This window comes from Phacochoerus africanus, chromosome 2, assembly GCF_016906955.1.
Source record: "Phacochoerus africanus isolate WHEZ1 chromosome 2, ROS_Pafr_v1, whole genome shotgun sequence".
NCBI lineage: Eukaryota > Metazoa > Chordata > Mammalia > Artiodactyla > Suidae > Phacochoerus > Phacochoerus africanus.
In genome coordinates, this window is record NC_062545.1 from 110,885,274 (window position 1) to 110,911,185 (window position 25,912).

Genomic DNA, 25,912 nt, shown 5'->3' on the forward strand with positions numbered 1-25,912 from the left:
AATGGGTTGCAACCCACACTGAAAAACTGGCCTAAAGAACATTCTGGAAGTCAACCAAAGGTCACATGCTATTTCTTTCTTAAAAAAAAAAAAAAAAATCCATTGCTGATAAGGCCACTCCAGCTTCACTTTTTAATGAGAAGAGGGAAAAAAAAAGACACAGCTCCAGGGCCATGCATGTAGTTAAGCATAAAAATATTTGTTAAATTTAAGAAGCCACTAGGAATTTCTGTGTGGCCCAGCAAGTTAAGAATCTGGCATTATCAAGGCAATGACTCGGTCGCTGCTGTTGCACAGGTTTGATCCCTGGCCTGGGAACTTCCACGTGTCACAGGCATGGCCAAAAAAAAAACATATGTATGTATTTCTGTGTTATGGGTAAAGTAACAGAAAGGAACAGAGAGGCCAAGACTTATTAAAGGACACAAAGGAGAATTCCAATAATGGACATACGTCTAGGTAACATGCCCAATTTTTTGAGCGAGACACTGCCAGAGGTTTTGCTTCCTTAATCACCTGAGATGCTTTGATTCACTGGCCTAAGGCCAAGAAGCAAAAGATAAAAAGTCCCATCCCAAAAGGGCAGAAGAGTTCAACAGGGCTTGGTAATTTACCTTATTTCAAATGACTGAAATAAACTATACCTTTTAAAATGAGGGAATAATTGCCTGCAAAATCAAGGACTCCAGTTTAAATCAATCCAGAATGGCTATAGCACAGATCGCATCAAAGAACAAAATGTAGCCAAACAAAATGAGCATCAGAGTAGATAACCTTGCATAATGGAATCATTATTAAATAATATCCCTCAAGATCCTCTCCTGAGACCCCTCTTCCTTCAACAGATAATGATGCTGACAGCTATAACGGAATAGGCTATCGTTAATAAAAATAGCTCTCATTTCTCAAGAGCCCACTTAGGGCCAGGCACTGTGCTAGGTACTTACTATGCCTTATCACTACTCTCATAACAAGCTTGCATGGGAGCTGTAATTGCCATCTTACACAGAGAAAACGTAGGTCCATAAGGAGGAAGGCAGAAGTCTCAATCAGAGAGTGGAAGAGGGATGGGTATGAGAGAGGAAGGGTCCTGGGAACATGCTTATGGTTCCACGGGAAGGGCAGGAAGAACCAAAAAAATTTGGGATACCTGGAGTATCATCAGTGGTCAAATGCATTTCTTGGCAATTTGGAGGACATTTTTTTTCTTTTGGCCATGCCTGCAGCATGCAGAAGGAAGTTCTGGAGCCAGAGATCAAACCCACACCATAGCAGTGACGGTAGTGACAATGCCAGATCCTTAACCTGCTAGGCCACCAGGGAACTCCTGGAGGATACCTTTTAAATGCACAGAATTTCTTCTAACATGTGATGAACTGCTTTATACAACTTTTCTCTATCTAACTCTAGGGACATCTTCCAATTCTGAGTTTACAGTGAGAAAGAAACCATGTTGGAAATAACTAGAAGTGCTCATAAAAAATTAAAATATGACCAGCTGATAGACTGTTCTGTAACATCAAGGAGGCTCCAAACTCAGTGCTCTTTCCACTGCTTTATTTGGAAACACTGGAATGATAAAGTGGGTTGTTTGATGCCTGCTTCTGAGGCTGCACCATAGAAGGCTCCAACTTCCAGAGAACCTACGCCCCAGCTGGTGGTTTGGGACCAACATGGTATATTTGGTCATAAACAGGAACAGTAGGTGTCTGCCCCGTTCAACATGGGGAAGCAGCTCAGAATCCTGCAGAGACTGCAGACACCTGAGTCTATGCAGTAGAAGGTATAAGGACATGAGAGCTCTAGAGATCCTCTTCAATTTTCAAGATCTTAGTAAACAAGAAAAATAAATACTATGTATGTATACCATAGAAAACATTTTTTTTTTCTTTAGGGAAAAAAATGATTATATGCAGTTTTTAAGTCAAAAGTTAAGAAAACGGAAACGTGACCTCTCAAAAGCAGAAACTCAATCTCGATGGTTACATCAAAAAAGAGAAATGAACTGTTGCTGAAATTGGAGGCAGAAGATTCCCCACCCTAGTCACATCCTCTGTCAAACGCACAGGCCTTGGAAAGTGTTAGAAACTGAGCCCACCCACTTCCAAGGAATTCAACACCACTGCAGCATTCTTCCCCGAACTGAAATTAAGCTCTCAGATGACTACACTAAACAGACCCTGTACCTCCCACGCTGTAATGCCTTGAAAGAAATGACCAATTTGAATTTTGAAGCCCTGGAAATTTCTATATTATACAAAGTTGGTGGTTCTAGAGAAGGAGGCCACTTTTGCTTTGTTCTTGAGAGCAGATACAAGAGACAGGGATAAATGGAAAATGGAGAAATTTATTTAGAAGACATTTTACTCATTTTAAGTTTCGATACTCATTAACAAAAGCGGTTGGAAAGAGAACTTATGTAAGAATTCCCCTTAACCAGAGGAAGACTGGTTTTCTCGGGGTTTTTTGGTTTTTTAAGTGTCCATATTGCAAATTCAGCTTTTATCATCATTTTTTAAGTGGAAGCTGCTTTGTCTGTAGTCATAAATGCATAGCCTACTGAATTGAAAAGAGGCACACGTTACAGTTTTAAGTATGAGTGACTAAATGAACAAAAAATTATTTTGACAGTACAGTGGTTTTTCTGGGCATTTGACACTATTTGGAGGACAAAGATTTACCAAGCACCAATCCACTGACCTAAGTCATATTATGATTCTTCCTCTAACCTAACCTCTGCCTCCATATAGATCTATCTGTTTAGGGTAAGTGAAATAGTCCCTAGGAGGTATTTAGCCTTCAGATTTTATTTGAAGAAAGAAGTCAGAAAGCAATTAACTAGTAGAGCTCAGTTAACAATTTCAGGTCCTAGCTAGGAAGCAGAGACATGAAAATTAATCTGTGTTCCGGTTAGATTCGTCCCTAGTTTTGCAAAAGATTAGTCAGAATCTGGAGTTTCCTTTTGATTCCAAAGGGGAGGAAGGGAAGAAAAAGAAGGAATGGAGAAGGAAGGGAAGCGGGGAGGGCAGAGGGAAAACTTTGACACTAAGACGTGCTTTTGGTTTCTGCCAAAGTCTTATAAAAACCTAACACGAACCTCATGGTTAACTACTGACAGCGGCATGTGCTTTGAATTATGTTCTGAAAACGTGCAAGCAAGCCAGGCAAAATTGTATCATGGTTCTCATTTACATTTACCATTCCCTCACTACAGGGATGTATAATCACACACAGACATCTGTGCATGATTACACTTGGCCTCCCAAGATCAAGTGTGAGAGTTCCAATGTCTTTCTCCCTATTCATGTGCCGATGGTGAGGCAATCACCAGAGCTGTCTTAGTGAAAAGAAGCGCAAAGTCCAAAGGCTCTTTCTCCACCACGTATACAAATTCCGTAGTAAGTTCCCCGATCCACGCACCCCACCCCTTCCCACAGTAAAGCTCAGAGGTGACTTTCCTTTCCCCTATCTGTTTATACGAATCATTTTCTACTTTTCAACACTTTTCTTTGTAGGGGATCTCTAGTTTCCCCTCAAGTCAAAAGCAATACCAAATTATCACTACAGTATCTTGGCTCATCTGATCCCCAATCAGAATTTCCCCTCCCCTAGTTGAAAGGGACATTTTTCTAGTACCAAAAAAATTTCCAAGCAAAATGAGGTTAGACTAGAATAAATATGAGTCACGGCTGAACACGAACTGAAAGAGCAAATGTGATGGTGAAATCCCTCCCTTAAAAACTATCTCAGAGTTCCCGCCGTGGTGCAACAAGCTAAGGATCCAGCATTGTCTCTGTAGCAGTGTGGGTTCAATTCCTGGCCCAGCAGAGTGGGTTAAGGATCTGGTGATGCCACAGCTGTGGCGTAGGTGACAGCTGTGGCTTGGATTCAAGCCCTGGCTCTGGAACTTTTATATGCCACAGGTGTGGCCAAAAAAAAAAAAACCAAAAAACAAAAAACTTTTATCTTACAACCTCAGATGTTTAAATATGATAAACACACTGACCTCTGCAACAACAACCTGAATATCAAGTTTTTGTTGCTGTTTGCTTTCTGCTGGGAACTGGTTCAGCACGCTCTGCTTGTCTTTCACCAAGGATGCATCTAGGTCAACTCAGAAGATAGGACCACAAGGCCTTGTGCTAGGAAGACAGGGCTCCCAATGATACTGCAACGATCAGCTAGGGGCATTGCACCTTTGATCTGATATATATGAGAAGTACTAGTCAGTCAGTATGTGGTGATACCAAGGAAAATGTGGTGCTTGGCAAAAAAAATCCACCAGAGGCATAAATGGCTTTAACTGGAAATTAATATTGAACACTCTCTCACTCACTTTTACTTTTAACAAGATATATTTAAAGGAAGTATTTACTGGAGCTCCTTCACAGCTCTACCAGTAGATTAAGGATCCAGCACTGTCACTGCTGTGGGTCTGGTTACAGCTATGGCACAGGCTCAATCCCTGGCCCAGGAACTTCCACATGCTATGGACACAGCCAATAAATACATACATACATACAGAAAGAAAGGAAGTATTTGCTAAATACAATATCAAGAAGCTTTATAGGAGTTCCCTGATGGCTCATGGGATTAAGGATCTGGTGTTGTCACTACTGTGGCTTGGGTCACTGCTATGGCAAGGTTCAATCCCTGGGAAAGTCCTCATGCCATGAATGCAGCCAAAAAAAAAAAAAAGAAGAAGAAGAAGGTTTATAAAGAAAATTTCAAACTAAACTAAGGCTCCCTCTAAACTCTTACATATTCTTTCCTGTATTCCTGTGCAAAGGGCCGTCACAGTTAAGATGTGCCAGGGTTAAATAAGCCTGTCAATGAGATACAGTGTGTGAACACAGCCTGGAGTGGAGCACAGTTATAACAGCCCAGAAAGTGAGAGAGTAATCTCCCAAGGTCCCTACACGTAAAGGGGTAAGAATTCATTCAATTTGGCTGCGGTTTCAGGAACATCTGTGAAACATTTCCCCATAATCCCAGTAATTTTTGTACTTGTGATCTACAAAGAATATTCTATCATTTGTTACCCTGTCAGAAAAATTAGGCCAGAAAAGCCAAACAAGATTTTAATGTAAAACACTTAAACCAATGAGAGCAGAGTTGATCATTCACTTTTACTTGGGCTTTTGCAGAGAGGACAACACATCTCAAACAAAGCATAGAATCCTCCCAAACTCTATTCCTGCTTTATCTTTTGACATTTCTGGAACTCCAATGGGTCACTGTGTAGTGGTTATCTTTTGGCCAAAATAAAACAAAACAAACTCTCCTTGGGATGCGTTAAGTCCTGGCTGTTCACAGCTAATTAGAACCACACCAAGCAGCCCTGTTAAGCCTGCTGTTAGAACTGCCTCTCTCGTATGATGTTAAGCTTTCATTTTCTTCAAGAGACAATTCCATTTCTCACCTTCTATTTACATACTAGCCACTCACAACACAAAACCAGCCTCCAGTTTCAAAAAAGAAGACCGAGAACTACCCACAGCTGTAGCCACCACCCATCCCCGCACTATTCACCAGGCCCTTCACCCCTTTCTCAGTAGAGGAGTCAAGACAGGAGAGGCAGGGGCTCCCTCTTCCTTCTCCTTCCAGGGTCTTCCATGTTAGAAACCCTGCCATTTAGCCCAAGTGAAAAATGATCTCAGTGATTCTGTGGGAAAGGGTGAAAAATGGCTCCACCACAGGAGGTCGGGGAACCCAAAGGTGGAAGGTTCTTTGCACAGACAGTTGCCTCAGGCGTGTACTAGGAGACAGGCGGAGCTGCCTGCCTCGCAGCCAGGTCTGCTTTTCCACAATCCAAACTCAGTTACAAAAGATTTAGGGAGAGAGGGTAGATGCAGACAAAGTGAGAAGAAAAACCAAATTCATTTTAAAAAAATGTAAAAGAATAAAAGTGACACGCCTGTATATCATTCAAAGATGGCTTTCTCATAGACACAGAGAAACCCTTGTTATCTAGATCAGGCCAGTGTTCACCGCTCTGGAGAAAGACAGAGGCAAAGAAATTGTAGCCTGTCACCTGGGGGAAAGAAGATTTTCAGCGCTTCTTCCGTCAAAATGAAATGAAAATCAACGTTCCAACAAATGTTTCACAGAAAAAGCCCAAATGAAATGTGTAATTTCTCAACTTAACCACCTCAACCACAGTGGACCTTAACCCCACATGGAGATATCTAGAGTTTCAGTCTAAGATGAGTTTATCTTTAAAAGATAAATGGACAATCATTCTTATCATGTTTTAGTAAACAACTGTAATTCTACTTTTAGAATCATCAGGCAAAAAAATTCTAAGCTAGTACCTTCAAAGAAGCCCTACCCCCAAAGATGAGAGCTTTACTTAATCCCTTCACCAGGATCGTCCTGAAATTTCAGTTTAATGATAATTTTCCCAAGGACCAAATATGTGCCTAGTACAATGTTTGGCAATGCAAAGAACATAAAGATAAAACAAGATTTTGCTTAGGAGCTGCGGGAGAAGGAAGCCAACTCTCCTTTGGACCCAGGAAGAACACGCAAGGTGCCATATAAAAGTCCACAGGACTTCAAGTTATAAAGTACCAGTGAGGAAAGAGAAATATCTTCCAGCATGGAGAGGGGGCTGGGAGAAGACTCTGACATGGTGTCATAAAGAGAGTAACACCTGAAGAGCATCAGGAAGGAAAGGGAGGATGTCAATAGGCAGGACGATGTATGTTCATGGAACCATCCATTCTGGTAAAGCAGTGATTCCTAGACTCTAATTCTGTAAATTAGTAAAATCTACAGAAAGAGAAGAAGAAAAAAAAAAGTTGCTGGGGAGAATAAAATAAGTTAAAAAAAAAAAGAAAAGAAATTCATGCTGGGGTGGGACATGCGGGATGGGAGTTTGGGAAAGGCTGGGGACATGAGACAGAACACTGGGGTCTCAGATGTAGAAGGCCTAGAAGGGGACAAGCTCACCTCCATCACTTGGGGATTCTGAACCCTCACAACATGCCAGGCCCTGTACTAGGTGCTGGATATACCAAAGAACAGCAGACCTGGGACCTTCGCTCAAAGACTTTCAATCTGGCAGTTAATGCAGTAATCACACATGAGAATGTTTAATTTCCAAGTGAGAGAAAAAAGGAAAAAAATAGCAGATATTTGGAAAATGACTTCAATTAAAAGGCAAAATGAGACAACCAATGGAACCAGAAGGCAGTGAGAAGAACAGGAAGCAAACGGGAGCAGACAATTCCTGGAAGCTGGTGGAGGAAGAGTTTCAAGGAGTAATAAATGGTGCTAAGCACTGCTGAGAGGCCAAGGGAGACAGGACTGAGAAACAGCCACTGGCCTGTTGGCACAGAAGACATGATGACCTGAGCGCAGTGTTGAAACAGGTGGGTCAGGATTTCAAGGGGCTAATGCGTAAGGAGACGGCAGAAAAGTGCAGGTGACAAGACTTCTCTTCCAAGAAGTTAAACAACAAAGGAAAGGTGATGGGGAAACAAAGGAAAGGTGACCAGAGGAAGGAGTGAATGTAAGGGATTGCCTTATCAAAATGGGGATGGTTTCGACAAGATTGAAAGCAGAACAGCAAGGGCCAGCAGGGAAGGAGGAGGAGGAGACAGAAGATGTAAGAAAGGAGGAGGACCACTGTCAGGGCTCTATCCCAGGGAGCATGGGAAGCTATTAAGAACATCAACCAACAGGTCAGGGCACAGCTTCTTGGAGAGAAGGGGAAAGGAAATGAGTGAAGATTAAAATACCCGGAAACTAAAGATGACACGAAAGGATGCTGACGAAGCGCTTGTTATGGGGTCATGGGGTCTTTGCTGGGAAATAGGGGGAAAGGAGAGTCATTGGCTGTGATCTGAGTGAGACATGAACAGCTTGGAAGGTGCCATCAGCCACCAAATGTACGTTCACGCTACAAACATTTACAGAGGGCCTTGCCGACACCAGAGAAACTGCATTTGTACACGAGCATAAACCAAGTCAGCAAGCATTTATTACTATAGGTAAATACTCTGGGTAAAGAAAAGCAGGTTGTTTTTATCACACTCACATCTAGAAAAAAAAGACCATAAGCAATAATAGGTGATAACTACACAGTCTTTGAAGTTTATGTATGTGCTAATGGATGAGATCTCACTATTTTAAGAGCCCAAAATTCATTCCTCAGGAGGAAATATATGGTGTTAGTTCATTTATTCCACAGATGCCGCATGCCTGAACATCAGACAAATGAGCTCTTAAGAAGCAAGCCAGGGCCCCCGTTCTCCAGAACGGTCACCATCAGATGTGACATCCTGAAAGCTTCTGCTCTTTCCACCATTTTAGCACATTTTATTTAGTGCCTGCAACGTTAACTGAAGCAACCCTCCCAGTTTTTATGCTTCATTAGGAGGTAAGATTGGCTATCTGAACATTTGTAACAAGATACTTTTCTGGATGCAAAATGATTTCAGGCAACGGAGTGGACCAGAGAGTTCCAGGGCATGGTTTTCCAGTACCATTAAACACCCAGACAAACTCTCTTAAAAACCACTGTAGGAGTCCTCTTGTGGTGCAGCAGGTTAAGGACCCAGCATTGTTACTGCAGCATCCTGGGTTGCTGCTGTGGCATGGGTTTGATCCCTGGCCCAGGAACTTCCACGTGCCTGGAGTGCTGCCAAAAAAGGGGAAAAAAAACAAAATGCACTGCACTTTTTTTAGGTTTTCTTTTTACGGTTGCAGCTGCGGGTTCAATCGGGTGAGGGGTTCGAATTGGAGCTGCAGCTGCAGGCCTACAGCACAGCCACAGCAACACCAGATCCAAGCTACATCTGCAACCTATGCCTCAGCTTGCAGCAATGTCAGATCCTAAACCCACTAAGTGAGGCCAGGGATCAAAACAGCATCCTTACAGAGACAACGTTGGGTCCGTAACCCACTGAGCCACAGTGGAATGTCTGAAACCCACTGCAGCTTTTAAAATTATAAATTAAATGTGTCACTTCCCTGCATGTAACCCTGCACATGCGCTTTCAACTACCATTAGAATAAGAGCTATCCTCCTTACTCCAGCCCTTGAGGCCCTTCGTGACCTGCTCCCTGTCACCTCTTGTACTGTCCTTGTATATGTGCGTGTATAATTTTTTTTTTACGTTTAGGCTAGTGAAGAACATCTCACCTCACCTTCCTGGTCCAAGAAAGCAATGTACAAAACTCAAGCCAGTCCTAGCTTCCTGCCTATCGTGCACACGTAGTCACTCAGCATGTACTAAATATCACAAGGGCGAGGAAGGTTAACAGGGGGAAGATCATGCTTTATGTTCACACCAATACATTTACTTCCCTAATTCTCTTAACGAGACAGTTTAATGATTAAAAATAATTAATAGCATGTATTGATTCTGTAAAAATATGATTAATGACTTTTTTTGAGATAAAACTATCATCTTGATTATTAGATAAAGAAACACATATTAACTGACTTTCAAGTTGGGTAATTTACTCCATTAAAATCAGCTACGGTGTTTCAAGATTTCATGTATTGTTCAAACTCATGTGTGCAAACAAACTCATTAAAATTCAGGAGACCTCACTCAGAAACTTACTGTACTTAAAATTCAGGGCTCTAACAGAGGGCATAGAGCTGGAATATTTAAATTGAAACACTTGTCCTTTCTAGACAGGGCATTCAACACGGTTTTTGTTTTTGTTTTTGTTTTCACCAGAAAGAGGAATTCAAGATGCCTGAGAGTTGGCAGCAACTAGAAGGCTCTGAAGAACGCGCTCCTTACATCACACTGACATCCTGCACCCGAGGTCAAGAGCTGTCTTAGACACCTCCATAGCCAGCTGAGGCCAGGGACAAACACCTTCACTATGCGAATGAGTTTAAAGAAATATTTCTCATTCTAGCTTAGTAAAACGCATGCACTGGAGTTCCCTGGTTGGCTCAGTGGGTTAAGGATCTGGCGTTGTCACTGAGCTAATTTTCTAGAAAACTAAAACACACCCCATCAAGTAACCAAAAAGTTTCCGTTCATATTTTTTTATGGAACTCATTCTAACAAGTGCTTAAGTTGCCTGGAAAAAAATAAAACTCTCACCATTTACAGGGTGAGCGTGGCTGCATGTGAGGCCCTATGCTAAATGCTTTACTACCATACTTCATTAAACCACCCAACGACAATCCTCTGCAAAAGAAGGGACAGGGACCAAGGAGCTTTAAAGGATGAGATGACATTAACCAGCTAGTAAGGAATAGCGCCACAGTGCACCATGCACCACATCGCCTCCTTAAATATAGCTAATCTTTTTTTTTTTTTTTTTTTTTAATATTTCCAAGTCACTCTTAGGGCAGAAGTCCATAGTGGTTAAAAACACAGACTCTGGAGCCAGACTGCCTAGACTTAAGCCTGGGTTAGTTCTACCCCTTCCTAGCTATGTGACCCTGAGATGTTATACAACCACATTTTGCCTCAGTTACCTCATTTGGAAAAATGGAAATAACAATAGAATGTACCTGAGAGGTTGTTGTGAGAGTGGGTCAATCCATGAAAAATGTCAATTCACGTTAAATGCCTAAAACTGTACCTGATATATAGTAAACACTCAGTAACTATTAGCGCTTATCATTGAAAGCAAGCTTAATGATAAAGCCCTCAGGATCACCAAGGTTCTTTTTTTTTTTTTTTTTGGTTTTTTTTTTTAGGGCCACACTCCTGGCATATGGAAGTTCCCAGGCTAGGGGTCCAATCGGAGCTACAGTTGCTGGCCTACGCCACAGCAACACCAGATCCAAGCCATGTCTGCGACCTACATCACAGCTCACGGCAATACCAGATCCTTAACCCACTGAGCAAGGCCAGGGATCAAACCCGCAACCTCATGGTTCCTAGTCGGATTCATTCCCACAGCACCATGACGGGAACTCCTCACCAAGGTTCTTCTTTTTTTTTTTTTTTTTGGTCTTTTTGTCTTTTTGCCTTTTCTAGGGCCGCTCTTGGGGCATATGGAGGTTCCCAGGCTAGGGGTCCAATCGGAGCTGTAGCCACCGGCCTATGCCAGAGCCACAGCAACGCGGGATCCGAGCCGCGTCTGCAACCTACACAAAGCTCACGGCAACGCTGGATCCTTAATCCACTGAGCAAGGCCAGGGACCGAACCCACAACCTCATGGTTTCTGGTCGGATTTGTTAACCACTGTGCCACAACAGGAATTTCTCTCACCAAGGTTCTTACAGTTGTGTCATCCTCGGTGAACCGAAACTGAGTTCACCTACATACAGTCTCACACACACATACCTTCTGTGTCTCCCTTGTGCCAAAGAGATTATGCACACAATACTGCAATTTGCTCTCAAAGTAAAACATAACAAAGCTCCTGCAACAGAGTTACTACCCTTCCTTTATCAATAAAGAAAATGGCTAAATGATTTCTCTCAAGTATCAAGTAACAGAATCAGGATTTGAATTTGAGAGTTTCTGTCTCAAATGCCCAAGTTCTTTTATCTACACAATGGCATCTTCAGTTCCTATATCTACTTTTCCCATTTTGTTGGTGAGTCTACTTTGTCACTTAGGATCAGATTTTTAGAAGGGACCGAATTTTTAGGGTGTATGTACCACAACATTCCCTTTTGCTTATAAAGAAGTGGAAGCTGGGGAGGCTCAATACCGACTTACCCAAAGTCACATAGTGAATGCCACTGCCACAGACCATGCTGCCACTTTTTCCTCTCTGATGCTGGTGGCCTGCCTCCAGGAGGCCCCCAACTCTACTCCCACAGCCACTGTATAAATCAAGACTGCAAAGGCTGGGAGTTCCTGTCATGGTGCAGCAGAAATGAATCCCACTAGGAACCATGAGGTTGCTGGTTCGATCCCTGGCCTCGATCCTGGGTTAAGGATCTGGTGTTGCTATGGCTGTGGTGTAGGCCGGCAGCTAAAGCTCTGATTAGACCCCTAGACCTCCACATGCCTTGGGTGAGGACCTAAAAAAGCAAAAAAAAAAAAAAAGAATGCAAAGCCTGGAGTTCCCTGGTGGCCTAGCAGTTAAGAATCAGTGTTGTCATTGCTGTGGCACGGGTTTGAGCCCTGGCCTGAAAACTTCCACGTGCCGTGGGAGTGGCAAAGGCTATGACAAAGGCTAAATGAGGACCCAGGGGCTCCCCAATGAGGCAAGTTCATGCATTTCAGCAAGTGGACTTTATTATATCTAATTTCACTGCTTGGACCTTTCCACTTTCTGGCTCACAGCAGCATTCTGGAGACTCAAGGTTAGCAAAAAAATCAGGTGTTACCCTGGACTGCAATGTCACAGTGAACCTGAGGAAAACTGCCAAACATGGCTTTACAAACAAAACCCAGAGTAGAGACAATTTCACCCTAGAAAAAAGGGAAGGACAGGCTAACATGAAGTTTAAACTTAATTTGCCAAAGGAAGGAAGCTCACAATTAAAGCAGCCGCTCCTAGCACACTACAGTCTAAGGCCAACAACATACGTACAAGCATAACAAACCAATGTTTGTTATGCCCCATGCGGAGAAGCAATCCTGAGATTTCGGATATAATTAGTTTCCTTTCCACAAAAGAGTTGGATTCTTAATTAAACTATGTCTCCTCCTGCCCCCATTCCTCTGTGTATACGTTTGATTGCTTCCTAAGGGACTGGGTTAGAGGCCAGGAGACAATCCAAAACCACAGTCCACTGACCTCCCGGGGCCAGCAGGCAACGTGACACATGTTTGCATTAGCTATCACTGGGCCTTCACCAGGGAGAGGCTTTCATCGTTCCCCTCAATACATTTATTTCTCACAGGTTTGCTGGTCAGTTTACACAGTTCTTCCAGACCACCAGAAGTGACCACTACTGCAGGCTAAGTGCCAAGTCCCATGGAAAACTCCAGGGCCCAGACTGAGAGGAGCAGGTTGTTGCGGACAGCCTGTGGTCCAGAACTGAAGTTCAAGGCTCGAGGCTTGGCTTTTCTACCTACTGACTTGACTGATTAACAGTCAATCACCCTCTCAGAACCTTAGCTTCCTTGTCTAGAACAGGAAGATAACCTCTGTCCGTGGAGATGATTGATTACTGAGGAGTTTAAATAGGGATGTAAGTGAAAGTACTTTGTCAACAGGAAAGATCCAAGCAAAGGGAAGAAGGGGCCACTGACCACAATGTCTGCTCCTAACCGGTCTCCGTGGAGGAAATCCCCAATGACTCCCCACTGCTCTCAGCACAAAGTCCAGACTCCTCTACACTAAAGTCCCTTCACAGCCTGCCCTCTACTTACCCTTCACCTTTACCTCCCATCTTCCTACAGGGGCTGAGTCTCCTACATCTACAGGGAGAGTCCTCCCTCCTGAGTCTCCTGCATCCTACTCAACTAATTCCCCCCCAAGTTCTGATTTTCACCTAGACGACATCCCCTCCTAGGGGACCCCCTCCTCAATGCTCCGTAACATCTTACATAACCCCTTTGAAGCCCTTTTCATCATTGTGTTAAAATTACCTGGCTACTCATTACTCTTTCTCCTCTCGATATTTTGTGGACTGAAGAATGTTCACTGGAGGAGTGAATTTAGTGCACATGACTTAGTGTCTGACACTAGTGGCCTGTTAACAAACTACTGCACTTCCCACCCCCAGCCTCTCCTTTTCACTGAAAACAAAGGCCATGAGAAGCTGAGACTTGGCCAAAAGCAAATGGCTAATCAAGGACAGAGATGTGCTTGGACCCTACATTTCCTAGTTCAATCTCAGACTTTTCTCCCACAAAATACTATGTCCAGATTATATGCAGTACCATCAGTGTCTTTCCATAGCAAGAGAACTGAAGGCAGAGGAGTCGTACGAGGAAAGAGATTTGAAGTCAGAAAACTAGTACTTAAGGCCAGGCTCTGTGTGACCATGAACAATCTCCATGCCTTTGGCCCACATCTGTCAAACAGAAATTTCGCATCAGCATACCTAAGCAGCAAAAGGCTTCCTACTATTTCAGATTATTTTTCAGCTACTTCGCCATGTTTTATGTGGCAAAAAATGAGATAAAGTGAAAATTCCTTATAATAACATCTCAAAGACATTTTTTACAGCTTTCAAGTACTGTCATCCCTTAGTATCTGGGGGGGGGGAATGGTTCTAGAGGAGGCACTTCCCTCTCCTCAAAAGCGCGGATATCAAAATCTGCAGATGTTCAAGCCTCTTATACAATGGCATAGTATGTGTACATAAACCTATACAAATCCTCCCATATACTTTAAATCATCCCTACTTATAATACCTAATACAATGTAAATGCTATGTAAACAGATGCTGGTGTGTGGCAAATTCAAGTTTTGCTTTTTGGAACTTTGTGGAATTTTTTTCCTGAATATTTTCAATCCAAGGTTGGTTCAATCCGTGGATGTAGAATCTGTGAATATGGAACCCATGGATATGGAGGGCTGACTGTAGTTTTTTCTAGTGATGTTTAGCTTTATTATTTAAAGCAATACTTTTCTTTTGGCTGCATCCATGGCATGCGGAATTTCCAAGGCCAGGAATCAAATCCATGCCACAACAGTGACAACCCCCAATCCTTAACCTGCTGAGCCAACAGGGAACTCCTAAACCAAGACATTTTTAAGGACAAGATACAAAAGCATTAAGCTATATCTTTGGTGCTATAAAAAATGTACTCAAATTACAAGATCAACACAGGCCTGGCTTGAATTAACTAATGCTACTATTTCTTCCTTCTGTCTTCATGTTATCAAAACACTGGTGTCCATGTGCAAAAAGAAACCTCCCCACAGTTATTAACTGAAAAAGAACAAACTCCTTTTTCTTAACAGGCACTCCTTGATTTCATAGACTCACAGAATGCTGCAGCCAGAAGAGACTCTGAAGACCATTAAAGCCTGAACTTGCCCTTCACAATGAGAAAACAGGCCTGGTCTAATGTCCTTAAAAGGGACTAGTGCTATCACTGATTGGAAACACACACCAATTGTTTTTCAGAGCACTATATGCTTTATTTTGCAATAATGAGATGATTTGAACAAAAAGTGTGGTAAATCATATAATGAGATCCTAACAAAAATTTAAAATATAATGGTTGGAGGCTAAGGACCAAGAGAGAGACACATTTCTGATGATATTTACATATGCAGATGGGCTTTGTTTTGTTTTTTGTTTGTTTGTTTGGCCACATCCATGCCATGCAGAAGTTCCTGGGCCAGGGACCAAATCTGAGCCACAGCAGTAACAAGGCCAAATCCTTAACCACTAGGCCACCAGGGAACTCCTATATACGCATGTTTTTAAATTTACCTGTATATATAATTTTGTGGGTGTAAAAGAAAGTATTTCACTTGTCCCATTAATTTTTCATGTTTCTATGAGATTAGAAATTTTAACAACAATAGTATGTAGACAAAATAGAAAATGCACTCAAACTACTTTGTTTTGGATGACACCCTAAACTGTTCATTACTGGCTGTGACTGAGACAAACACTGATTTTTTTCATTCTTTGGTTTTAAACAATGTAAAAAAGCAATGCAGTCAAAAGTCACTATATTTTAGGCAATGTTTCTAAATCCTCACCCAAGAGTTTGCTCCACCTGTTTTCTTGGGGGGTTTGGGTTTTTTGGGTTTTTTTTTCTTTTTAGGCCTGCACCCAAGGCATATGGAGGTTCCCAGGCTAGGGGTCGAATCAGAGGTACAACTGCCAGCCTACACCACAGCCACAGCAACACAGGACCGGAGCTGTGTCTGCAACCTACACCACAGCTCATGGCAATGCTGGATCCTTAACCCACTGAGCAAGGCCAGCGATCAAACCCGAAACCTCATGGTTCCTAGTCGGATTCGTTTCCGCTGCACCACGATGGGAACTCCACTCAACTGTTAATAAAAGCGAAAGAGATGGAACAAGCAGCCAAAAGAACTGATCAGGGAGAAGGGTGGAATGCTGTTTTCATTCTTCTCTTCCCAACCCAATCCCCTCTCCTCAAACCCTGGTTGGGGTGAGGTGTTAATGGAAAGTGAAAGAAGAAAATGGCCTGAATCATTCCAAAAATGGAACTGTTAACTCTCAATAAAGAACTATTTTCCAGGCCATCTCAAGATTTTATTCAGAGACCTTCGGAAGAGAAAAAATAAAAAATTCCTTGTTGAAAACCATAAGCAGCTATCCTATCCAAATTCGTAAGCAACAAAATACAGTAGGGTTAGTCACTGACATCTCACAATGCAAACTCTTTGTTTTTGTAATGGATTTTGTGTGTGAGATTAGAATATTGTGCAATACCTATTTCAGCAAAACAAATATTACATAGGGTCATAAGAAACAAACTCTTATAATTCAACTCCTAAGGAGATCACCCTATATTTCATGTCAAAATCGATCATACATTTTAGAGATTGTCCTACTTTATACATCAAGAAAATATCTATGAATTATTAAAATAATCACTGTCAAGTTCTTTCTCCAAACATGTAAAATTAAAATGTGATGTCGGGAAGTCATGTCAGTCCCAGCTCTGCCAGCAGAAAGCTATGAAACACTACAGATTGCTGAGCGACTTGAAGTGGGATTCTATACCTAATGGAGCTTCCACAAAGTGCTTTGAAATCCTGCAGTGCCGTCATGAGATGGCAAGCAGCACTGTCATCCAGCCTGTCTTAGTGACAGCAAGCCTCATTTGATGAATGTGAGGACATGTGAAGCTTTCACGCTTTCTCCTGGGAGCCCAGAATTAAAATTCTGGGCCGAGGAAGATGAGCGCTCCATCGAAAATGTCCAAAGGTTCAGCAACAGGTAAATACCAAAGCGCCTAGTTAAACTGATGCTAAATCTCACAGGTAAGATACCAAGAAAATACTTCCTCACAGCCAAGTAACAAGGGCTGCTACAAGAACTATTTCCAAGTTGTTTCCACTACTTTATGTGACTTCCCTAAGGAATTCCTGAGCAACTAAGTAACTTAAAAAAAAATTACATACATTTCTTCCTCTAAAGACAATCAGGCACCTACTAATTTTAAGGTTCTTAATAAATCAATGCAAATTATGAAAAATCCCAAAATTCAAAACTGAATATAGGAAAAGGACACATCTCCAGACACAATATATTCAATAATCATTGATGGGTAGTATTTTAATACTGAAATTTGGCCACAACACATTGGATAGCAAATTCTACCCATTCACTTTAAAAAATAGACAGCAAATGTGTAGGATGTCGTCACCCACTCTCTCCATCCACTGCTGGCGGCCCACGTCATGAATCCATCGCAAACCCTGGCCCTGCTGAGCTCCGACAGGACCCTGGAGCTCTGTGTAACACAGCATGCCAGGAGGCAGCTATCAACCCAGCAGCATTGGCATTCACACGGAAGCCCATTTCATCCCGGCTTTTCAGAGTCCTCAACCATACGGCACTAAAACACTAAAACAAACCTACAAAGAAAGACACTGTGTGTTATTTAGCTTCAGGACTACCTGAAAACCTTCATTTAGACATAAAATGGTACCTGTCCCGTATTATGTAATTTTCAAAAGGATAAGGAGAGCAGAAAACGCAACTGCAAACATTAGTTTTACTGTAGACACTATGCTGCTCCACTGAGATACACAAGCAGTTCTATATAATAAATGGTTATGTTCATCTTTTTAAAAGTAGAATTTAGCTTTACTCAACCCAAACGCCCGGCCCAGTTCCAACCCACTCGCTACTCTTGTCACTCAACCCAGTGCTGGGCATAACACAGGCACAAACACAGCTCCATCTGCTAATTAAAACTGGGCATGAAACTGTTAACAGGCATCTGTTGCATTGTTTGAAGCTAATGGGCAAAGACAAAGCTGAAATAGCTCTTCTAAAGCAAACCCAGTGATTTCACTCATTTTCTATTTGGTATTTATGTTAGTGGGGGGTTGGAAGCTGGGTGTTAAACAGGTTATTATGGAGACTAAAAGATAGGGGAACTATCTTTCAGAGTCTAAAATAATCCCTCTAAAACTAATTATAGAAAGACAGCACTTTTACGGTGGGGGAAATACCACTCTTGAATTTAGAATTCAAATCAAGCACTTTTAACCTTATCTCAGACATCATCTAATAATCTAGAATGCTATGAAAGATAATAACCAAAATTCAAGTAATGCTTTTTTAGCTCCTATAGCACTTTTATAATTCACCCATCCAGATAGTCATTCACTCAGTTAATCGGTCATTTAATACAGGACTTGGAGACTTAAAAGGTGAATAAGACTTGTTTTCTGACCTAGGGAACTCACACCAACCTTAAAAAGTTGGGAGAGTATTATTACCCTCTAGTATAGAAAAAGGCCTACTGACTCACTAATGGTCCAAAAAGTAAAAACTCAGATGTCAGGACATGAACCCAGATCTGATGGCAGAGCTCTTGCTCCTAATTCATGCGATTTCCCTAACACCAAACATGAACCAGGCCCCTTCATCGACCGCTTGCATTTCATAAGCTCCGTCTTATACACGCCACAATACTACCACCTAACATCTACTTCCCACTCCCACCCTCTTCTCCTCCTGCTATGAAAATGCTTTCCTGATTTTCCCAGGTAGCAATTCTAACACACCTGAGAGAGCTGGTCTCCAGAGGGGTCCAGTGTGCAGGCAAGCAGACCCAACCTAGAGCCTGCCTGAGGCCATGGCAGCAGCCCCCTGGCCTTCCACTTCTGCTTCCCTGTTTCTTTTCAGATTGGGCTATCAGATTCCATTAAAATATCAACTGCTAAATTTCCCTTGCCTTCAAAGACCAGACATTTAATGCTAAGACAACATCCAAACCTATTTCCCTCCAGCTTTTCTCAGAGGATCCAAACAATCTTGGTGCTGTTGCCAAGAGAAACTCCTCCCTGATTTGCTGCCATGGAGAACAGCTGGTGAAGCTCTTTGTTAAAGTACACTTATTCCTACGACATATCCAGGTCTGTTTCCCAGACTCAGTTTCCCACTCCCATCGTCCATCTGCCAAATGGCTTTTTTCATTTCCTAGAACACTGAGGAGATGAGTTTAACCCTTTATTAGTATCAAATCCCTAAAACAGTATTGTTTCCAAGCTATCACTTAGATCGGAAGTCTAGGGATAGCTTTGAAAGAATGCAATGACATTAAAATAAGGCTTTATGTACAAAATGTTCAATTTGAAGTTGCCTGTCCCTTGCATATTTTTATTTGAAAGGTTGAAATCAAGGAAAACAACTATGAAAATTAAAATCAACTTGCACTACATATCTGGCCTATGCTCAGCCAAATGTTGATATCATCTTGGATAAAAAATGTAAATATGACAAAGTTTGTTTTTCAGTCAATAAGTCTTGATAAAAGCTTTGAATTGCTACCAACCAAAAACAGTTTTTAATGTTAAGCTGGGGTCAGCAAACTCTTTCTATAAAGGAACAGTTAGTAAATATTTTTAAGCTTTGTGGGACACATATGGTCTCCGTTGCATACTTTTTGTTTTGTGCTATTTTTTAATAACCCTTTAAAATGTAAAAACCATTCTTCACTTGTGGACTGCACAAAAACAGGCTGCAGGCCACATCTGGCCTGTGGGCCAGAGTGTGCCAACTCCTAAATTTAAAGAAAGTGGATCCAAGAAAAAAAAAATGCAATGTTAGGGAATAAAATAGCTAAAAGCGCTCTGACAGGACTAGGCTGCACCCATTACCAGCACACTATTAATATGACTTCATTAGTTATTTTGCACATGGAAGGAATTTTAATGGTAGGATGCACTTTGATCTCCTAACCTGAAACTACAGACACAGAAGGAAAGGGCAAAGGTCAGTTCTTTTTTTTTTTTTTTTGTCTTTTTGCTATTTCTTGGGCCGCCCCTGCGGCATATGGAGGTTCCCAGGCTAGGGGTCGAATCGGAGCCATAGCCACCGGCCTACACCAGAGCCACAGCAACGCGGGATCCGAGCCGTGTCTGCAACCTACACCACAGCTCACGGCAACACCGGATCGTTAACCCACTGAGCAAGGGCAGGGACCGAACCCGCAACCTCATGGTTCCTAGTCGGATTTGTTAACCACTGCGCCACGACGGGAACTCCCAAAGGTCAGTTCTTATATGCTGAGTTAGCCCATATAAACTCCTATAGGACTGAGTCAATGTATTAGCATTTACACTTTCCCTGAAGAGCTAATCCAAGGGGGAACACCTTAACTTTCCTCACATAAATAGCAAACATGCAAAATCTAATTCCTCCCTGGAAAAGGTGGTGGCCTGAATTTATGGAGGTGAGCATCCTGATCAGAAATTGCGGCAGCTCAATTGTGAAGAGTGACCCAGACCTGGATTTGGGTTTCACCAGAGGCTCTTCTACAACCAGCTGTGTGATCTTGACAGTATCGACCTTAGTTTCGTTTAGATATAACTGGGGCAGGGGCATCAAGTAGATAATTTCTAAGATTCTACTGCCAAACTATGACTATACTAAATAATAAAACCACTCAGGAAATACCCTGACAGGAAGAAGGGGGCAGGGCAGGGAAGAGACAGTAAAGGGAAGAAGCTTAGACTGTCTTGTTGGAGGACAGGGCTGGGTTTTCTTTCCTTTTTTTTTTTGGCCATTTCTAGGGCCGCTTCTGTGGCATATGGAGCTTCCCAGGCTAGGGGTCGAATCGGAGCTGTAGCCGCTGGCCTACGCCAGAGCCACAGCAACGTGGGATCCAAGCCGCATCTGTAACCTACACCACAGCTCATGATAACGCCAGATCCTTAACCACTGAGCGAGGCCAGGGATGGAACACACAACCTTATGGTTCCTAGTCGGATTCGTTAACCACTGAGCCACGATGGGAACTCCCAGGGCTGGGTTTTCTCTTTTTGTTCTACCAACATCTTGTTCGGTACAGGCCACTCTAAGACGTCAATATGCCATGGTATCGATATCAAAATGTACCCATATCCCATAGGAAACATAATAGGGAGCTACTGAATTATCGTTTCCTAGCTGTCTCAATGCTACCCTTTGCTACACTTAATTGCTAATAAGGATTATGTAAGGGGTTTGGAGAGTCAGTTAAAATTTTTTGTCAGTTCTTAAACATCTGAACTGAAACATTAGTTGGCTATTGATCCTAAGCAATAGGTCTATTACTTCAGATGGATAAGACATCCCTACTCAATCATCCCTACTATTTGTTATCTCAATAGTTATCTGACTGATATACAGGAAGATTCCTGCAAGTCAGTTGGGGGAAAAAAAAAAGTACCCTCCACCACTTCCAAGAGCAAAAAGGAAATGAGAGGAGCCAGGATATCAGAGAAGATGCCAAAACCTTAGAGAAATGAAAAAAGAAAGTATCAGACAGACGACCATATCTGTGATTGAAATGACTAAATGTCTCCTTCCTTTCTTGACGGCAGAACTATCAAAACAGTGTCTAGAGGTGGCAGATGTCCTTTAAGAAAAAAAAAAAAAAAAACCTACTCAAATTTTAACAAAGCAAAATTAAGACTTTACATGTATCTTCATGGGAAGAAACAAGCATTCATACATAACTACCAAAATGTACACACAAACCCCAGGTATGAAGAAATGGATCTTTCCTGTGATGTAGACCTTATCAAGTTTTGTCAGCAATGATGTGGCAAATCTTGTCAAAACCCAATCAGAGAAGCTCAGAACTTCCACCCAGAGGTACCTCAAGAACTAATCATGACTAGGAGGAGATGGGCCACCAACTCTCCCCACAGCAACTTCAGATCACCTGGAGATAGGGGTGAAGGGTAGGGGAGGTGGTGGTGAGGAGATATTATGCCAGAGACGTGGGCACTCCAAGCCTGTGTCTGTGGCCAGTGTGTGTGTGGAACTTTCCACCAGAATGTTGTTACCCTTCACCTTACTGGCCTAGCTTAATGGCGGCTCCAAAGCATCAGGCTGCAGGTATGCACATTTTTTTGTGCTGTCTGAAGACCGTGGGCTACCGCTTCCTGTCAGAGCTCTGGGGCTAAATAAGAGGCGGGGGATTTCCCCTCCTCCATGTCAACTGAAGACACCAGTCAGAGCCCCTGTTATACCACATCCACCCCCTAGAAAATACCAAGGCCAACATCATACATCAGACTCACCACATTTAACATCTCTCTCCTGTTAGGATGATTGATCCTTTTCCTTCCTTAACAGCTGCAATCCTCCACAAAACCGAATTTCAATCATTCAACGAAAAACAAAACCTACGCAAGATTCTACTCCTTCAGAATAAAAAGTACAGTTGTAAAAGGAAGCAGACACACACAACAGGTGGGACAAAAATTAAAAGACCAAAAAAAGAGGAAACTTATCAAAGTATTACAAACACTTTGTATTTGTAATAAACCCAAATTACAAGGCAAAAGTCATTTAAAGAGCTTAACAGAAACAGCATCACTGAGATTCAGTCACTTTCAAATGCAGGAGAATGCTTCTGGGAGGGTCACACACAGAAGGGACAAAGGGTGGCCCATTCAACTAGTTAGAAACTGTCCTTTATCATCTGGACTTCAGTGTGCACTCAACAATGGAAAAGAGTTATTTGGGGTTTTGAAATCAGTACTAGCATCAAAAAATTAACATCTTTTGTTTGCCGTAACAGCTCCTATCAAGTCTCTGAGGAATATACTTGAGACATTACATTTAAGATCTGCCTCCTGGGAGTTCCCGTCGTGGCGCAGTGGTTAACGAATCCAACTAGGAACCACGAGGTTGCGGGTTCGATCCCTGCCCTTGCTCAGTGGGTTAACGATCCGGCGTTGTGTAAGCTGTGGTGTAGGTTGCAGACACAGCTCGGATCCTATGTTGCTGTGGCTCTGGTGTAGGCAGGTGGCTACAGCTCCGATTCAACCCCTAGCCTGGGAACCTCCATATGCCGTGGTAATGGCCCAAGAAATAGCAAAATGACAAAAAAAACCAAAAACCAAAAAAAAAAACACCGCCTCCTCAGAAAAGAAAAGGTCCCACTCAGGAATGACTGACAAGAAGTTGCAACCCAAACTCCCCTAAGCCCAGACATTAGAACACCAGGGAGGTTTCAGACCACTAAATCCATATGAAAGATACCACAACAAACAAACCACAGCCTCTTCTATTGCTTGGCTGAAGAGTGCTCCAAAGCCCAATATTCTTTTATTTTTTTAGGGCCACAGGTGCTATATACATAAGTTCCCAAACTAGAGGTAGAATTGGAACTACAGCTGTCAGCCTACACCACAGCCACAGCAATATGGGATCTGAGTCGAGGGATCCTTAACCCACTGAGCAGCCAGGGATCGAACCCACATCCTCATGGATATTAGTCGGGTTCGTTTCTCCTGAGCCGTGACGGGAACTCCAATATTCTTATTTAAACTCCAATATTCTTATTTACAAATGATAAATTATCCTTAAAACATACAGATATGCAAATACACTCATTACCATAGCAGTAGCCCCCTAATAATTTCAGCAATTCATGGCAAAATATGCTGTAAGAATCATTCGAAAGATGCTTAACTGAGCTACTATTAGAAGCCACAAACATCAACCAGACAACCAAGAGCTACCATTCTTAAGGAGCTATTTAACAAGGAAAATGATGAGCAGGTCACTTGAATAGGCAGAAAACCAGCTCTGATTTGCTCTTCTTCAGTTTACACTAAGTTAAGAGATCCTGTTACCTGAATACAACATCTTCGAAAAAGTAGGAAGGACAGCTCCTGGCCAAGACTGGAAAAATCAGAATCAATTGAAAGTAACTGGGGGATATACTGCACGTTGTGATCCATTTAGCAAGTACTAACTAAAACCAAAGGAAAATGTACAGGGATGCAGATAGAACCTAAGATCAATTCCTCAGCTGAGAAGTTACTAAACCTTCAAGGCTAAAAATTTTGAAAATTGTCAAGTACAGCTTCTTAGGAGATAGTGAAGGAATGAACCAAATGTTCCTGACCACACCATTCCCAAAGTCACCAATTCTCTTAATGCTGATTTAACACTCACAGAATAATTTAAAACTTCATAGACAGTATCCCATTACTCGTCACTTTCTGCTCTTTCTCCTGCACTTTATCCAAAGAGAGAAAATGGTAACCAGTGCTCCCAGTTACTGGAGAAAGTCCTAATCTCCATTTCCTCACCCTTTCCCATCTCTGCTCCACTCAGCCTCTCTACTGTATATTCTGCTTCCCTTTTTCCTTTCTGTTTCACACTCAGCTCTCCTTTACTTTCTCCACCAAGTATCCTCATTCTGTTCTGTCCTCTGGTGCCCTGAACTCTTCTCCTACCTGCAGTTTTCTTCTGCCCCTTCCCATGATATCTCTGACCAGATTTCTTGTAACCAGTGCCCCTCATCGCTCACCTCCTGATCACTCATTCCCCTGAATCCCGCTCGGATTCCCAGGTTCTCACCTCTCTTGTCCCTTGTGTCCTCTGTCCCTTTACTTCACGGACCTCCCATTCCCATTCCCCTAACCCTTCATTTCCCCCTTCACATTTCCTTCCTCCTTCCTGTCTTTCAATCCATTTCACACCCACTACCCTTTATCTCTCTCCAGGAGGTTTCCTGTGTGCCCCCCCACACACTTTGTCCCTCTAAGACGCCTCCCTGTCACACTCCCAACTCTCTCATTTCCCCAAATACCCCTAGTCCTGTTCCTCTGGTTCCCCTTCCCCTTCCTTTACCCCCAAGTTCCTCCCTTCAACCTCTCCCCGCCACACACCAGCTCATGTCCCCGCCTGCCCCTTTCCCACGGACCTCGCCGCCCTGCCGTTCCCAGGGTCCCCTCCCTGGGGCTCCCGAGCCCTCCCCCCCGCACGCTCCCGGCCCCCTCGCACCCGCCCCCCATTTCTCACTCCCCGTCCCCGGCCGCGGCCCCTCCCTCACCGATGGTGGAGATGAAGGTGGTGTTGAAGGCGTCCTCGGAAAAGCGGAATAGGAGGCAGGTCTTGCCCACGCCCGAGTCGCCGATCAGCAGCAGCTTGAACAGATAATCATACGTCTTCGCCATCTTCTCTCTCCGGCCCTCTGACCGGGGAGCGAAAGGAGCGGCAGAGAGAGGCGGGGAGGGTGCCGCGGGCCAGGGGGCGTGCCCGCTGAGCCACCTATCGCCCCGCCCCTCTCCCCGCCCCCTTCCTCGGAGACGGCCTGCGCGCCCCGCCCCTCGTGACCAATCCTCGGGGTTTTCGTCATCACCGCCCGTGCCCCCATGTTGTATGGGATCTGTAGTTCTTTGAGGAGCTACGGGCGTTCCCCCGGCAGGCTGTCCCCGGGCCCCCAGAGGATAAAAAGAAGATCCGTTCTGGGCGGGATGATTGGGGATTAGGCGTTTCCACTTGAGCTAAGATGGGAGGCCAGGTTTCCAACTCCGCAGGTCACGCCACCGGAACTTAACTTCGTCTATTCTTTGTGTGCAGGCGCCTTTCAATTCCAGGACCTCGGAATCGGAGTCCTGCGGTTCCCTCATCTCTTCTACTGGGACTCAGAACTGAGATGCTTTCTCTCCTTCACGCTGCCGTGGCGCAGCCTGTGGATTATCTGCAGAGCGCCTTATCTGGCTTTTCCTCCAGTTCCTGCCCAGCACCACATCTAAGCCCTCTCCTGCAGACCCTCAGTTACAGAGCTTGAAAAGAATGGTTGCCGTTCTAACTTGAACCCCACTCCTGTTCTCCTTACGCCTCGAGAGCAGAACCAAGTACAGTGGGTAATTTAGAGGATCTGCTGTGCATACCGCTTACCCCACTCCCCCACACCCCGCAGCAGAATGGACCAAAAAAAAAAAAAAAAAAAATCTGGGAAATGAAATTTTTAAGGCTTCTGTTACAGGTCTTGCCCTATAAAATTGCAAGCATCGTGCAATAGAGGAACTACGAACATGAGAATCTAGAGGATAAGATTTGGATTTTGTCTTGTTTCAGCAGCTTACCAACACACAGGCTCTCTG

The 25,912-nt window shown here is 43.2% G+C and overlaps 1 protein-coding gene across 1 annotated transcript in view; it reads right to left on the bottom strand.

The window, feature by feature from the left end:
* RAB8B (RAB8B, member RAS oncogene family) overlaps nt 1–25,060 on the bottom strand; it is a 66,125-nt gene extending 41,065 nt beyond the window's left edge. The window contains exon 1 of the mRNA XM_047766078.1: nt 24,856–25,060. Within this exon, the coding sequence (XP_047622034.1) occupies nt 24,856–24,979 (124 nt within the window). The 5' untranslated portion in view covers nt 24,980–25,060. The remainder of the gene's footprint in view (nt 1–24,855) is intronic.
* Nucleotides 25,061–25,912: the final 852 nt, after the last annotated feature.